General features: G+C 47.5%; 1 protein-coding gene across 1 annotated transcript in view; it reads right to left on the bottom strand.

The window, feature by feature from the left end:
• Positions 1 to 16,703, bottom strand: part of LOC142760384 (uncharacterized) — a 49,706-nt gene that overhangs the window by 28,700 nt on the left and 4,303 nt on the right. The window contains exon 4 of the mRNA XM_075863568.1: positions 8,323 to 8,370. Within this exon, the coding sequence (XP_075719683.1) occupies positions 8,323 to 8,370 (48 nt within the window). The remainder of the gene's footprint in view (positions 1 to 8,322; positions 8,371 to 16,703) is intronic.

Consider the following 16,703-nt stretch of genomic DNA (forward strand, 5'->3'; position numbering starts at 1 on the left):
GCCGATTTGGACCCGATTTGCATTTGTTTTTTTCCCTGTCCGTTTTAAAATCGGATGAATTTCATTTCAATTTTTTGCCACACACAGCCCTTTGTAGATAATGCCACAGCCCCCCTGGTAGGTAATGCCACCCAGCCCCCTGTAGGTAATGACACACAGCCCCCTGTTGGTGATGCCACACAGCCCCCTGTAGGTCATGCCACACAGCCCCCTGTAGGTGATGCCACACAGCCCCCTGTAGGTGATGCCACCAAGTCCCCTGTAGGTGATGCCACCAAGTCCCCTGTAGGTGATGCCACCAAGTCCCCTGTAGGTGATGCCACCCAGTCCCCTGTAGGCGATGCCACACAGCCCCTTGCAGGCGATGCCACCCTGCACCCTGTAGGCGATGCCACCCTGCCCCCTGTAGGCGATGCCACCCAGCCCCCTGCAGGCGATGCCACCCTGCCTCCTGTAGGTGATGCCACCCTGCCCCCTGTAGGCGATGCCACCCAGCCCCCTGTAGGTGATGCCACCCAGCCTCCTGTAGGTGATGTCACCCAGCCCCCTGTAGGTGGTGCCACCAAGCCCCCTGTAGGTGGTGCCACCAAGCCCCCTGTAGGTGATGCCACCAAGTCCCCTGTAGGTGATGCCACACAGCCCCCTGTAGGTTGCACCCATCCCCCCCTTCCAGGAGAAGTCACTGACTTCAAAGTCCATATATGGACAGTGGAGTCACTGACTTCCCCTGGAGAGGAATTCCCTGCCACAGGTCGGGAATTCCGCTTCAGAAGTGAGTGACGTCACTGTCCATATATGGACAGTGTAGTCACTCACTTCTCCTGTAGCGGAATCCCCGGCCATAGAGTCGGGGATTCCGCTGCAGAAGTGAGTGACATCACTGTGTCCATATATGGACAGTGTAGTCACTCACTTCTCCTGTAGCGGAATCCCCGGCCATAGAGTCGGGGATTCAGCTGCAGAAGTGAGTGACATCGCTGTGTCCATATATGGACAGTGTAGTCACTTACTTCTTCTGTAGAGGCATCCCCGGCCATAGAGTCGGGGGATTCCGCTGCAGAAGTGAGTGACTTCGCTGTGTCCATATATGGACAGTGTAGTCACGCACTTCTCCTGTAGCGGAATCCCCAATCCCCGGTCGGGGATTGGGGATTTCGACTCCTACAGGGAGCAAAAAAAGACCCTCCTCCTCCTCCTCACATGCACTCTGCACTGTGAGGAGGAGGAGAGAGAGTGCGCGAGCGACAGTAGACCCGGCCATCACTCAGGACATATTCCGGTGATGGCCGTGTATTACCCGGCCCCATAGACTTCTATGGGAGCCGGGCGGCCGGGTACCCAGCCGAAAATAGGGCATTTCCCATTTTTTGACGGCCGGTTCTCCCGGCCATCAAAAAATTGGTCGTGTGAATAGCCCCATTAGGGGTCTATTGTTCCTAATGCAGCCGGGTGCCGGCCGATTTATTAACGGCCGGCACCCGGCCGGGAAACCCTGTCGTGTGAATTCTGCCTAACTCAATAATACCTCCATACAGTGACTGAATAATACCACCATAGAGTGACTGAATAACACCACCATTCAGTGACTGAATAATACCACCATACAGTGACTGAATAATACCACCATACAGTGACTAAATAATACCTCCATACAGTGACTAAATAATACCTCCATACAGTGACTGAATAATACCACCATACACTGACTGAATAATACCACCATACAGTGACTGAATAATAGCTCCAAACAGTAACTGAATAATAACTCCATACAGTAACTGAATAATACCAGCATACAGTGACTGTATAGTAGCTCCATACAGTCATTGAATAATACCTCCATACAGTCAATGAATAATACCTCCATACAGTATTTGAATAATACCTCCATACAGTGACTGAATACCACCATACAGTGACTAAATAATACCACCGTACAGTGACTAAATAATACCACCATACAGTTACTGAATAATACCACCATACAGTGACTGAATAATACCACCATACAGTGACTGAATAATTACACCGTACAGTGACTAAATAATACCACCATAGAGTGACTTAATAATACCACCATGTAGTGACTGAATAATACCACCATGTAGTGACTGAATAATACCACCATGCTGGATCTATTGCACTAAGAATACCAGTGGTGCCCTGCAGACGCCATTGACTTTTAATGGGTCAGCTGGGCTCCGCAGAAGTGTACCTTATTTTGACAGGAAAAATATAATCCTTTTTGTTCTACAGACTTACGGTATTTCCTCATGGGTAATCCAAAAAGGATCATCTTCATATCCTGATGGCCTGGAAGAGAAAATACAAATCCATTTAGAATAACAAAACTGAAACCTACCAAAAAAATCATCTATCATATTTGGCAAGGATGTGGTGTCCGAGGCACAGTTAGCTTTACCCACAGCCCGACCTGCAAGAAGCCTGTGAGGAAGGAGATGTGAGTGCTCAGTCTATCTGTTGTTTGTGCCTCCATTTGTCTGTGAGTCTGAGTGTTTGTGTGTGTATAAATTCCAGTATGTGGGTATGTGTGTGTGTGTGTGTGTGTGTGTGTGTGTGTGTGTGTGTGTGTGTGTGTGTGTGTGTGTGTGTGTGTGCGTGCCTAAGTGCCTATATATGTATCTGTATAGTGGCGTAGCTATAGAGATCGCATCGGTCGCAGCTGCGACCGGGCCCCCAAGCCTGTGGAGCCCGCAGGGCCCCGTTGCCACCCAGTGCTGACCGCTCTTCCAACTGTATTTGCGTCCTCAGGACGCAAATACAGTTCAGTGTAATGCTGGAGTCCTGCTCCAGTATTCACTGTGCCGCGAGCGGCTCGGCGCAGGCAGGCGCGATGTAGTGAGTCACTCACAGCACAGACCGGAGGAGAAGGATTCTCCACCCATCGTGGGAATGGGGATAGGTAAGTAATTATGTTATTATTTTTCTATTAGGTATGTACATATGGGGGCATTATACTGGGTATGGGAGGGGGGCTCATATGGTAGCTGCTGAGGGGGCATCATACTATATGGGGGGCATTATACTGTATGGAACAGCTATGGGGGGCATTATAATCTATGGGGCAGCTATATGGGGCATTATACTGTATGGGGGCATTATACTGTATAGGACAGCTGAGGGGGCATTATACTGTATGGGGGGCATTATACTGTATGGGACTTCTAAGGGGGTATTATAATGTATGGGGGGCATTATACTGTATAGGACAGCTAAAGGTGGCATTTTACTGTATGTGGGCATTATTTTGTATGTGGCAGCTATAGAGGGCATTATACTGTATGGGGAGCATTATACTGTGTGGGGCAGCTATAGGATGCATTATACTGTATGGGGGCATTGTACTGTATAAGACAGCTAAGGGGGGCATTATACTGTGTGGGGCATTATACTGTATAGGACAGCTAAGGGGGGCATTATACTGTATGTGGCAGCTATGGAGGGCATTCTACTGTATGGGGAGCATTATACTGTATGGGGCAGCTATAGGGGGCATTATACTGTATGGGGGCATTATACTGTATGTGGCAGTAATGGAGGGCATAATACTGTATGGGGGCATTATACTGTATAGGACAGCTAAGGGGGGAATTATACTGTATGGGGCATTATATTGTATGGGACTGCTATGGGGGGCATTATACTGTACTGTGCAGATATAGGGGCATTATACTGTATAGGGCATTATACTGTATGTGGCAGCTATGTAGGGCACTATAGTGTATGGGGGAATTATACTGAATGGGGCAGCTATAGGGGCAATATACTGTACGAAGCAGCTATAGGGGGCATTATACTGTATGGGGGCATTATACTGTATGTGGCAGCAATGGAGGGCATTATACTGTATGGGGGCATTATACTGTATAGGACAGCTAAGGGGCATTTTACTATATGGAGGGCATTATACTGTATGGGATAGCTATTGGGGGCTTTATACTGTATGGGGCAGCTATAAGGGGGCTTAAAATACTGTATGGGGCAATATACTGTATGTGGCAGCTATGGTGGGCATTATACTGTATGGGGGCACTATACTGTATGGGGGCATTATACTGTATGGGACAGCTATGGGGGCTTTATACTGTATGTGGCAGCAATGGGGGGCATGATACTGTATGGGACAGCTATGGGGCATTATACTATATTGGACATTATAGTGCATGGGGCAGCTATGGGTGTCATTATACTGTATGGGGGCATTATACTGTATGTGGCGGCAATAGGGGGCATTATACTGTATGGGGCATTATATTGTATGGAGTGCATTATACTCTATGGGGGCATTATATTGTATGGGGCAGCTATGGGTCGCAATATACTGTGGGGGCAGCCATGGGGGGTATGATACTGTGGAGGTAGCTATGGGGGGCATTATACTGAGTGGTGGCATCTATGGGGCATTACACTGTGTGGGCGGCTATGGGGGCATTATGCTGTGTGTGGGCAGTTATGGGGGCATTATACCGTGTAGGGGCAGCTATGGGGCATTATACTGTGGGGTCAGCTATGGGAGGCATTATACTGTGGAGGCATTCATGGGGTCTGTCGTGCAAGGCGGCTGGGTAAGGTGTGCATGCAGTAATTAAATAATACCACCATATAGTAGCTGAATAATACCACCATACACTGACTGAATAATACCTCCATACAGTGACTATATAATACTACCATGCAGTAACTGAATAATACCACCATACACTGACTGAATAATACCTCCATACAGTGACTAAATAATACCACCATACAGTGACTAAATAATACCACCATACAGTGACTGAATAATACCACCATACAGTAATTGAATAATACCACCATACACTGACTGAATAATACCTCCATACAGTGACTATATAATACTACCATGCAGTAACTGAATAATACCACCATTCACTGACTGAATAATACCTCCATACAGTGACTAAATAATACCACCATACAGTGACTAAATAATACCACCATACAGTGACTGAATAATACCACCATACAGTAACTGAATAATACCACCATACACTGACTGAATAATACCTCCATACAGTGACTATATAATACTACCATGCAGTAACTGAATAATACCACCATTCACTGACTGAATAATACCTCCATACAGTGACTAAATAATACCACCATACAGTGACTAAATAATACCACCATACAGTGACTGAATAATACCACTATACAGTAACTGAATAATACCACCATACACTGACTGAATAATAGCTGCAGACACTAACAGAATAATACCACCATACACTAAGGCCTCATTCACACGACAGGGTCCGAGTGTCGGCCGGGAAAATCGGCCGTTTTTGGCCGATTTTCCCGGCCGGTTTGCATCCGGTTTGCATCCGTTCCGGGCCGAGTTGCCGTTTTTACCGGCCGATATGGACCCGATTTGCATCCGTTTTTTTCCCTGTCCGTTTTAAAATCGGATGAATTTTATTTACATTTTTTGCCACACACAGCCCTTTGTAGATAATGCCACAGCCCCCCTGATAGATAAATGCCACCCAGCCCCCTGTAGGTAATGCCACACAGCCCCCTGTAGGTAATGCCACACAGCCCCCTGTAGGTAATGCCACACAGCCCCCGGTTGGTGATGCCACACAGCCCCCTGTTGGTGATGCCACACAGCCCTCTGTAGGTGATGCCACACAGCCCGCTGTAGGTGATGCCACACAGCCCCCTGTAGGTATTGCCACCAAGTCCCCTGTAGGTGATGCCACCAAGTCCCCTGTAGGTGATGACACCAAGTCCCCTGTAGGTGATGCCACCAAGTCCCCTGTAGGTGATGCCACCAAGTCCCCTGTAGGTGATGCCACCCAGCCCCCTGTAGGTGATGCCACCCAGCCCCCTGTAGGCGATGCCACACAGCCACCTGTAGGCGATGCCACCCTGCCCTCTGCAGGCGATGCCACACAGCCCTATGCAGGCGATGCCACACAGACCCTTGCAGGCGATGTCACCCTGCCCCCTGTAGGTGATGCCACCCTGCCCCCTGTAGGTGATGCCACACAGCCCACTTTAGGCGATGCCACCCAGCCCCCTGCAGGCGATGCCACCCTGCCTCCTGTAGGCGATGCCACCCTGCCCCCTGTAGGCGATGACACCCAGCCCCCTGTAGGCGATGCCACCCAGCCCCCTGTAGGGGATGCCACCCAGCCCCCTGTAGGTGATGCCACCCAGCCCCCTGTAGGTGGTGCCACCAGGCCCCCTGTAGGTGGTGCCACCAAGCCTCCTGTAGGTGATGCCACCAAGTCCCATGTAGGTGATGCCACACAGCCCCCTGTAGGTTGCACCCATCCCCCCCTTCCAGGAGAAGTCACTGACTTCAATGTCCATATATGGACAGTGGAGTCACTGACTTCTCCTGGAGAGGAATTCCCTGCCACAGGTCGGGAATTCTGCTTCAGAAGTGAGAGACGTCACTGTCCATATATGGACAGTGTAGTCACTCACTTCTCCTGTAGCGGAATCCCCGGCCATAGAGTCGGGGATTCCGCTGCAGAAGTGAGTGACATCGCTGTGTCCATATATGGACAGTGTAGTCACTCACTTCTCCTGTAGCGGAATCCCTGGCCATAGAGTCGGGGATTCCGCTGCAGAAGTGAGTGACATCGCTGTGTCCATATATGGACAGTGTAGTCACTCACTTCTCCTGTAGCGGAATCCCCGGCCATAGAGTCGGGGATTCAGCTGCAGAAGTGAGTGACATCGCTGTGTCCATATATGGACAGTGTAGTTACTTACTTCTCCTGTAGCGGCATCCCCGGCCATAGAGTCGGGGATTCCGCTGCAGAATTGAGTGACATCGCTGTGTCCATATATGGACAGTGTAGTCACTTACTTCTCTTGTAGCGGCATCCCCGACCATAGAGTCGGGGGATTCCGCTGCAGAAGTGAGTGACTTCGCTGTGTCCATATATGGACAGTGTAGTCACGCACTTCTCCTGTAGCGGAATCCCCAATCCCCGGTCGGGGATTGGGGATTTCGACTCCTACAGGGTGCAAAAAAAGACCCTCCTCCTCCTCACATGCACACTGCACTGTGAGGAGGAGGAGAGAGAGTGCGCGAGCGACGGTAGACCCGGCCATCACTCAGGACATATTCCGGTGATGGGCGTGTATTACCCGGCCCCATAGACTTCTATGGGAGCCGGGCGGCCGGGTACCCGGCCGAAAATAGGGCATGCCCCATCTTTTGACGGCCGGTTTTGCCGGCCGTCAAAAAATTGGTCGTGTAAATAGCCCCATTAGGGTTCTATTGTTCCTAATGCAGCCGGGTGCCGGCCGATTTATACCCGGCCGGGAAACCCTGTCGTGTGAATTCCGCCTAACTGAATAATACCTCCATACAGTGACTGAATAATACCACCATAGAGTGACTGAATAATACCACCATTCAGTGACTGAATAATACCTCCATACAGTGACTGAATAATACCACCATACACTGACTGAATAATACCACCATACAGTGACTGAATAATAGCTCCAAACAGTAAATGAATAATAACTCCATACAGTAACTGAATAATACCACCATACAGTGACTGTATAGTAGCTCCATACAGTCAATGAATAATACCTCCATACAGCCAATGAATAATACCTCCATACAGTATTTGAATAATACCTCCATACAGTGACTGAATACCACCATTCACTGACTGAATAATACCACCATACAGTGACTAAATAATACCACCATACAGTGACTGAATAATACCACCATACAGTGACTGAATAATACCACCATGTAGTGACTGAATAATACCACCATACAGTGACTGAATAATACCACCATACACTGACTGAATAATACCACCATACAGTGACTAAATAATACCACCATACAGTTACTGAATAATACCACCATACAGTGACTGAATAATACCACCATACAGTGACTGAATAATACCACCATACAGTGACTGAATAATACCACCATACAGTGACTGAATAATACCACCATACAGTGACTAAATAATACCACCATACAGTGACTGAATAATACCACCATACAGTGACTGAATAATACCACCATACAGTGACTGAATAATACCACCGTACAGTGACTAAATAATACCACCATAGAGTGACTTAATAATACCACCATGCAGTGACTGAATAATACCACCATGTAGTGACTGAATAATACCACCATGCTGGATCTATTGCACTAAGAATACCACTGGTGCCCTGCAGACGCCATTGACTTTTAATGGGTCAGGTGGGCTCCGCCGAAGTGTCTGTCATTTTGACAGGAAAAATATAATCCTTTTTGTTGTACAGACTTACATTTCCTCAATGGTAATCCAAAAAGGATAATCTCCAAATTCTGATGGCCTGGAAGAGAAAATACAAATCCAGTTAGAATAACAAAACTGAAACCTACCAAAAAAATCATCTATCATATTTGGCAAGGATGTGGTGTCCGAGGCACAGTTAGCTCTGCCCACAGCCCGACCTGCAAGAAGCCTGTGAGGAAAGAGATGTGAGTGCTCAGTCTGTCTGTTGTTTGTGCCTCCATTTGTCTGTGAGTCTGAGTGTTTGTGTGTGTATAAATTCCAGTATGTGGGTATGTGTGTGTGTGTGTGTGTGTGTCTAAGTGCCTATATATGTATCTGTATAGTGGCGTAGCTATAGAGATCGCATCGGGCGCAGCTGCGACCGGGCCTCCAAGCCTGTGGAGCCCGCAGGGCCCCGTTGCCACCCAGTGCTGACCGCTCTTCCAACTGTATTTGCGTCCTCAGGACGCAAATACAGTTCAGTGCAATGCTGGAGTCCTGCTCCAGTATTCACTGTGCCGCGAGCGGCTCGGCGCAGGCAGGCGCGATGTAGTGAGTCACTCACAGCACAGACCGGAGGAGAAGGATTCTCCACCCATCGTGGGAATGGGGATAGGTCAGTTATTATGTTTTTTTCTATTAGGTATGTACATATGGGGGCATTATACTTGGTATGGGAGGGGGGCTCATATGGTAGCTGCTGAGGGGGCATCATACTATATGGGGGGCATTATACTGTATGGAACAGCTATGGGGGGCATTATAATCTATGGGGCAGCTATATGGGGCATTATACTGTATAGGACAGCTGAGGGGGCATTATACTGTATGGGGGGCATTATACTGTATGGGACTTCTAAGGGGGAATTATAATGTATGGGGGGCATTATACTGTATAGGACAGCTAAAGGTGGCATTTTACTGTATGTGGGCATTATTTTGTATGTGGCAGCTATAGAGGGCATTATACTGTATGGGGAGCATTATACTGTGTGGGGCAGCTATAGGATGCATTATACTGTATGGGGGCATTGTACTGTATAGGACAGCTAAGGGGGGCATTATACTGTGTGGGGCATTATACTGTATAGGACAGCTAAGGGGGGCATTATACTGTATGGGGGCATTATACTGTATAGGACAGCTAAGGGGGCATTATACTGTATGTGGCAGCTATGGAGGGCATTCTACTGTATGGGGAGCATTATACTAAATGGGGCAGCTATAGGGGGCATTATACTGTATGGGGGCATTATACTGTATGTGGCAGTAATGTAGGGCATAATACTGTATGGGGGCATTATACTGTATAGGACAGCTAAGGGGGGAATTATACTGTATGGGGCATTATATTGTATGGGACAGCTATGGGGGGCATTATACTGTACTGTGCAGATATAGGGGGCATTATACTGTATAGGGCATTATACTGTATGTGGCAGCTATGTAGGGCACTATAGTGTATGGGGGAATTATACTGAATGGGGCAGCTATAGGGGGCATTATACCGTATGGGGGCAATATACTGTACGGAGCAGCTATAGGGGGCATTATACTGTATGGGGGCATTATACTGTATGTGGCAGCAATGGAGGGCATTATACTGTATGGGGGCATTATACTGCATAGGACAGCTAAGGGGGCATTTTACTATATGGAGGGCATTATACTGTATGGGATAGCTATTGGGGGCATTATACTGTATGGGGCATTTATAAGGGGGCTTAAAATACTGTATGGGGGCAATATACTGTATGTGGCAGCTATGGTGGGCATTATACTGTATGGGGGCACTATACTGTATGGGGGCATTATACTGTATGGGACAGCTATGGGGGCTTTATACTGTATGTGGCAGCAATGGGGGGCATGATACTGTATGGGACAGCTATGGGGCATTATACTATATTGGACATTATAGTGCATAGGGCAGCTATGGGTGTCATTATACTGTATGGGGGCATTATACTGTATGTGGCGGCAATAGGGGGCTTTATACTGTATAGGGCATTATATTGTATGGAGTGCATTATACTCTATGGGGGGCATTATATTGTATGGGGCAGCTATGGGTCGCAATATACTGTGGGGGCAGCCATGGGGGGGCATGATACTGTGGAGGCAGCTATGGGGAGCATTATACTGTGTGGTGGCATCTATGGGGCATTACACTGTGTGGGCAGCTATGGGGGCATTATGCTGTGTGTGGGCAGTTATGGGGGCATTATACCGTGTGGGGACAGCTATGGGGCATTATACTGTGGGGTCAGCTATGGGAGGCATTATACTGTGGAGGCATTCATGGGGTCTGTCGTGCAAGGCGGCTGGGTAAGGTGTGTGCAGGGGTCTGGTGCTGTTAGGAAGGAGTAGGGGGTCCAAGCTGAATTTTTGCTCCAGGGCCCTTTAGCTACGCCCCTGTATCTGTAAGTGTATATATTTCTGTGTGTGCATCTACTACATTATCTGTGTTCAGAGTTATGACTGTGTGTTATCTGTGGTGTTACATAGGACTGCAGGTGATATCTACTACATTATCTGTACTCAGAGAGTTATCACTGTGTGTTATCTGTGGTGTTACATAGGACTGCAGGTGACATCTACTACATTATCTGTACTAAGAGTTATCACAGTGTGTTATCTGTGGTGTTACATAGGACTGCAGGTGACATCTACTACATTATCTGTACTCAGAGAGTTATCACTGTGTTATCTGTGGTGTTACATAGGACTGCATGTAACATCTACATTATCTGTACTCAGAGTTATCACTGGGTGTAGAGCTGGTCGATTTTTCAAAAAAAAGAAAATCTAGATTTTTGTCAATCATTTTTGATTTGATTCAAGATTTTCTTATTTTTAGGAGTAATTAAGGAATTACTGTGCATGCAATTCCCATATCTCAAAAAAAATACCAGGACACAATTCTTTACATTAGAGTTATCCAATAATATATATTGATTATCAGGATTGTCCCTCAGCTGCTACGTGTGATCATGCTCACTTATAAAAGGCACAATGCTGATAATCATCATATATATATATATTTGGCTCAGAGAATAAGAAGAGTAACTATGAGTGCAGAGGAACGCCAGGAACAACGAGAAACCACTTCCCAAAACAAGGCGTTAAGAAGGCAAAACCCTGAAGTAAGACGACCCTGTAATGAAGAACGTCGTTCTCAAAGAGCACAATTATAAATACTTATCATTCCTTTTACTAGCAAACCCGTGTAACGAGCTTTCTATACTAGTATAATATGTCTCTCCTAGATAAACACACTTAAATAATGGAATCTATATATATATATATTCCCATAGATGATACCGTATTATCGTCCTTTATGTAGACATATTAGCACTCACCCCGGGATTACTCATATATCATCTACATGGAAGATTCCTATATCCAACACTAGAGAAATAGGCTCATTATTCAATAAGATAATTACCAGAAATACACCTCCGTCTCCTCAACTTTCTTCCTCCAACTGTTTAAGAAATAAAAAAAATACCAATATTACACATAATTGTTCTTGAAAGGAATATAAAATATACTATTGTTCTCTGTTATAATATACGAAACAGTCGATACAAGGAGGAGGAGTTTCTCATAGCAACCAATCAGCTTGCAGCTTTTATATATGGTATATTTTCCCTGGGCTTTGATTGCCTGATGGGAAAACGTGAGTGGTGATGTCAAAAGGGATCCTACATAAAAACAGGGTTGTGTCTAGAACATTTTTTCATAAAGCCTCCACACCCCAGGAGGCAAAAGCATTTTTCATTACTATCAATGCCTACTGCTTTCTGTGACTGAATAATACCCCCATACAGTGAATACCACCATACACTAACTGAATAATACCCCCACATCACCATACAGTTATGTCATTACAGTTTGATTCGTGGAGCCCCAAACTTTAAAACTACCACCCATCGAGGGACATCGGCTCTATCAAGTACAGCCGTCCTTATCAGGAACGTTGCATATGGTTTACTGTTTACTCAGGCACAGGGGCTCATCCATATGATCTACTGTGCCTGGTACTACAGCTCAAGGCATCTCCTTCCTGTAAGGCATAGCCATACTCATATGTACAGGGCCGTTTCTGTGCAGATTAGACCCCGGTCAGACCCACACAGATCAAACATTCTAACAATAGACCATTGAATGTTAAATTCCAGGTAGTGAAGGGGTAACTTCCTTTGTGGTCTAGGGTATTAACCCCTTTGCGCAGCACAACGTAATAGCACGTCGTGGGGCTGAAGGTGATGTATCGAGGGGGCTCACGCGCTGAGCCCACTCCATATGCTGTGGGTATCAGCTGTGTATTACAGTTGACACCCAGTACTAACGGCCAGGAACAGCGATCGCAATGTTCCTGGCCGTGTAAACCGTCAAATGCTGCGGTAAAAAAAAAAGTTTAAAGAGAGGGAGCGGCCCCGTCCGAGACCTCGTCTTCCTCCCACAACGCGATCGTAGGGTGCTGATGGTTGTAATGGCAGCCCAGGGCCCTAATAAAGGCCCCGAGGTCTGCTTTCACTCTGCCTCTGTTAAAGGGAATGTGACGCTAGAAAAAGATGTTGTTTTTTTTTAAGTTAAACAATTAGTGTATAGGTGATTAAACATTGTTCTAATTTTTTTAATTTTTTTCACGAGTCAGGAAATATTATAAATTTAATTCTAATTTATAATATTTCCCAGTGCTGGTCACTAGATGGAGCAATTCCCAAAATTGCAGCATTGCATGTGGTAAAGCAACCACATTGCTTTATGCTGCAAAATTTGAGAAAACTCACTCGCTCTAGTGAGCTCTCAGAATCCCCCCTCCTTTATCCTGGCTAGTGCCGGGAGAAACGAGGGGATTGAACGGTCAAACCTCCTACACTGTGTGTCGCCATTTTTTGAGCTAACACACAGTGTAGTAGGTTTACATACACTAGTAAACACACAGTAAAACACTTACATACACAGCATTATACTGTGTGGGGCAGCTATGAGATGCATTATACTGTATGGGGGCATTGTACTGTATAGGACAGCTAAGGGGGGCATTATACTGTGTGGGGCATTATACTGTATAGGACAGCTAAGGGGGGCATTATACTGTATGGGGGCATTATACTGTATAGGACAGCTAAGGGGGGCATTATACTGTATGTGGCAGCTATGGGGGCTTTATACTGTATGTGGCAGCAATGGGGGGCATGATACTGTATGGGACAGCTATGGGGCATTATACTATATTGGACATTATAGTGCATGGGGCAGCTATGGGTGTCATTATACTGTATGGTGGCATTATACTGTATGTGGCGGCAATAGGGGGCATTATACTGTATGGGGCATTATATTGTATGGAGTGCATTATACTCTATGGGGGCATTATATTTTATGGGGCAGCTATGGGTCGCAATATACTGTGGGGCAGCCATGGGGGTATAATACTGTGGAGGCAGCTATGGGGGGCATTATACTGAGTGGTGGCATCTATGGGGCATTACACTGTGTGGGCAGCTATGGGGCAATTATGCTGTGTGTGGGCAGTTATGGGGGCATTATACCATGTAGGGGCAGTTATGGGGCATTATACTGTGGGGTCAGCTATGGGAGGCATTATACTGTGGAGGCATTCATGGGGTCTGTCGTGCAAGGCGGCTGGGTAAGGTGTGCATGCAGTAATTGAATAATACCACCATATAGTAACTGAATAATACCACCATACACTGACTGAATAATACCTCCATACAGTGACTATATAATACTACCATGCAGTAACTGAATAATACCACCATACACTGACTGAATAATACCTCCATACAGTGACTAAATAATACCACCATACAGTGACTAAATAATACCACCATACAGTGACTGAATAATACCACCATACAGTAACTGAATAATAACACCATACACTGACTGAATAATAGCTGCAGACACTGACAGAATAATACCACCATACACTAAGGCCTCATTCACACGACAGGGTCCGAGTGTCGGCCGGGAAAATCGGCCGTTTTTGGCCGATTTTCCCGGCCGGTTTGCATCCGGTTTGCATCCGTTCCGGGCCGAGTTGCCGTTTTTACCGGCCGATTTGGACCCGATTTGCATCAGTTTTTTTCCCTGTCCGTTTTAAAATCGGATGAATTTAATTTAAATTTTTTGCCACACACAGCCCTTTGTAGATAATGCCACAGCCCCCCTGGTAGGTAATGCCACCCAGCCCCTTGTAGGTAATGCCACACAGCCCCCTGTTGGTGATGCCACACAGCCCCCTGTTGGTGATGCCACACAGCCCTCTGTAGGTCATGCCACACAGCCCCCTGTAGGTGATGCCACACAGCCCCCTGTAGGTAATGCCACCAAGTCCCCTGTAGGTGATGCCACCAAGTCCCCTGTAGGTGATGCCACCAAGTCCCCTGTAGGTGATGCCACCAAGTCCCCTGTAGGTGATGCCACCCAGCCCCCTGTAGGTGATGCCACACAGCCCCCTGTAGGTGATGCCACACAGCCCCCTGTAGGTGATGCCACCCAGCCACCTGTAGGCGATACCACACAGCCACCTGTAGGGGATGCCACACAGCCACCTGTAGGGGATGCCACACAGCCCCCTGCAGGCGATGCCACACAGCCCCCTGCAGGCGATGCCACACAGCCCCTTGCAGGCGATGCCACCCTGCCCCCTGTATGCGATGCCACCCTGTCCCCTGTAGGTGATGCCACCCAGCCACCTGCAGGCGATGCCACCCTGCCTCCTGTAGGTGATGCCACCCTGCCCCCTGTAGGCGATGCCACCCAGCCCCCTGTAGGCGATGCCACCCAGCCCCCTGTAGGCGATGCAACCCAGCCCCCTGTAGGTGGCGCCACCCAGCCCCCTGTAGGTGATGCCACCAAGCCCCCTGTAGGTGATGCCACCAAGTCCCCTGTAGGTGATGCCACACAGCCCATGTAGGTTGCACCCATCCCCCCCTTCCAGGAGAAGTCACTGACTTCAATGTCCATATATGGACAGTGGAGTCACTGACTTCTCCTGGAGAGGAATTCCCTGCCACAGGTCGGGAATTCCGCTTCAGAAGTGAGTGACGTCACTGTCCATATATGGACAGTGTAGTCACTCACTTCTCCTGTAGCGGAATCCCCGGCCATAGAGTCGGGGATTCCGCTGCAGAAGTGAGTGACATCGCTGTGTCCATATATGGACAGTGTAGTCACTCACTTCTCCTGTAGAGGAATCCCCGACCATAGAGTCGGGGATTCAGCTGCAGAAGTGAGTGACATTGTTGTGTCCATATATGGACAGTGTAGTCACTCACTTCTCCTGTAGTGGAATCCCCGGCCATAGAGTCGGGGATTCAGCTGCAGAAGTGAGTGACATCGCTGTGTCCATATATGGACAGTGTAGTCACTTACTTCTCCTGTAGCGGCATCCCCGGCCATAGAGTCGGGGATTCCGCTGCAGAAGTGAGTGACATCGCTGTGTCCATATATGGACAGTGTAGTCACTTACTTCTCCTGTAGCGGCATCCCCGGCCATAGAGTCGGGGGATTCCGCTGCAGAAGTGAGTGACTTCGCTGTGTCCATATATGGACAGTGTAGTCACGCACTTCTCCTGTAGCGGAATCCCCAATCCCCGGTCGGGGATTGGGGATTTCGACTCCTACAGGGAGCAAAAAAAGACCCTCCTCCTCCTCACATGCACTCTGCACTGTGAGGAGGAGGAGAGAGAGTGCGCGAGCGACGGTAGACTCGGCCATCACTCAGGACATATTCCGGTGATGGCCGTGTATTACCTGGCCCCATAGACTTCTATGGGAGCCGGGCGGCCGGGTACCCGGCCGAAAATAGGGAATGTCCCATTTTTTGACGGCCGGTTTTCCCGGCCGTCAAAAAATTGGTCGTGTAAATAGCCCCATTAGGGTTCTATTGTTCCTAATGCAGCTGGGTGCCGGCCGATTTATGAACGGCCGGCACCCGGCCGGGAAACCCTGTCGTGTGAATTCCGCCTAACTGAATAATACGTCCATACAGTGACTGAATAATACCTCCATAGAGTGACTGAATAATACCACCATACAGTGACTGAATAATACCACCATACAGTGACTAAATAATACCTCCATACAGTGACTAAATAATACCTCCATACAGTGACTGAATAATACCACCATACACTGACTGAATAATACCACCATACAGTGACTGAATAATAGCTCCAAACAGTAAATGAATAATAACTCCATACAGTAACTGAATAATACCACCATACAGTGACTGTATAGTAGCTCCATACAGTCAATGAATAATACCTCCATACAGCCAATGAATAATACCTCCATACAGAATTTGAATAATACCTCCATACAGTGACTGAATACCACCATTCACTG

This window comes from Rhinoderma darwinii, chromosome 4, assembly GCF_050947455.1.
Source record: "Rhinoderma darwinii isolate aRhiDar2 chromosome 4, aRhiDar2.hap1, whole genome shotgun sequence".
In the NCBI taxonomy this organism is placed as follows: Eukaryota; Metazoa; Chordata; class Amphibia; order Anura; family Rhinodermatidae; genus Rhinoderma; species Rhinoderma darwinii.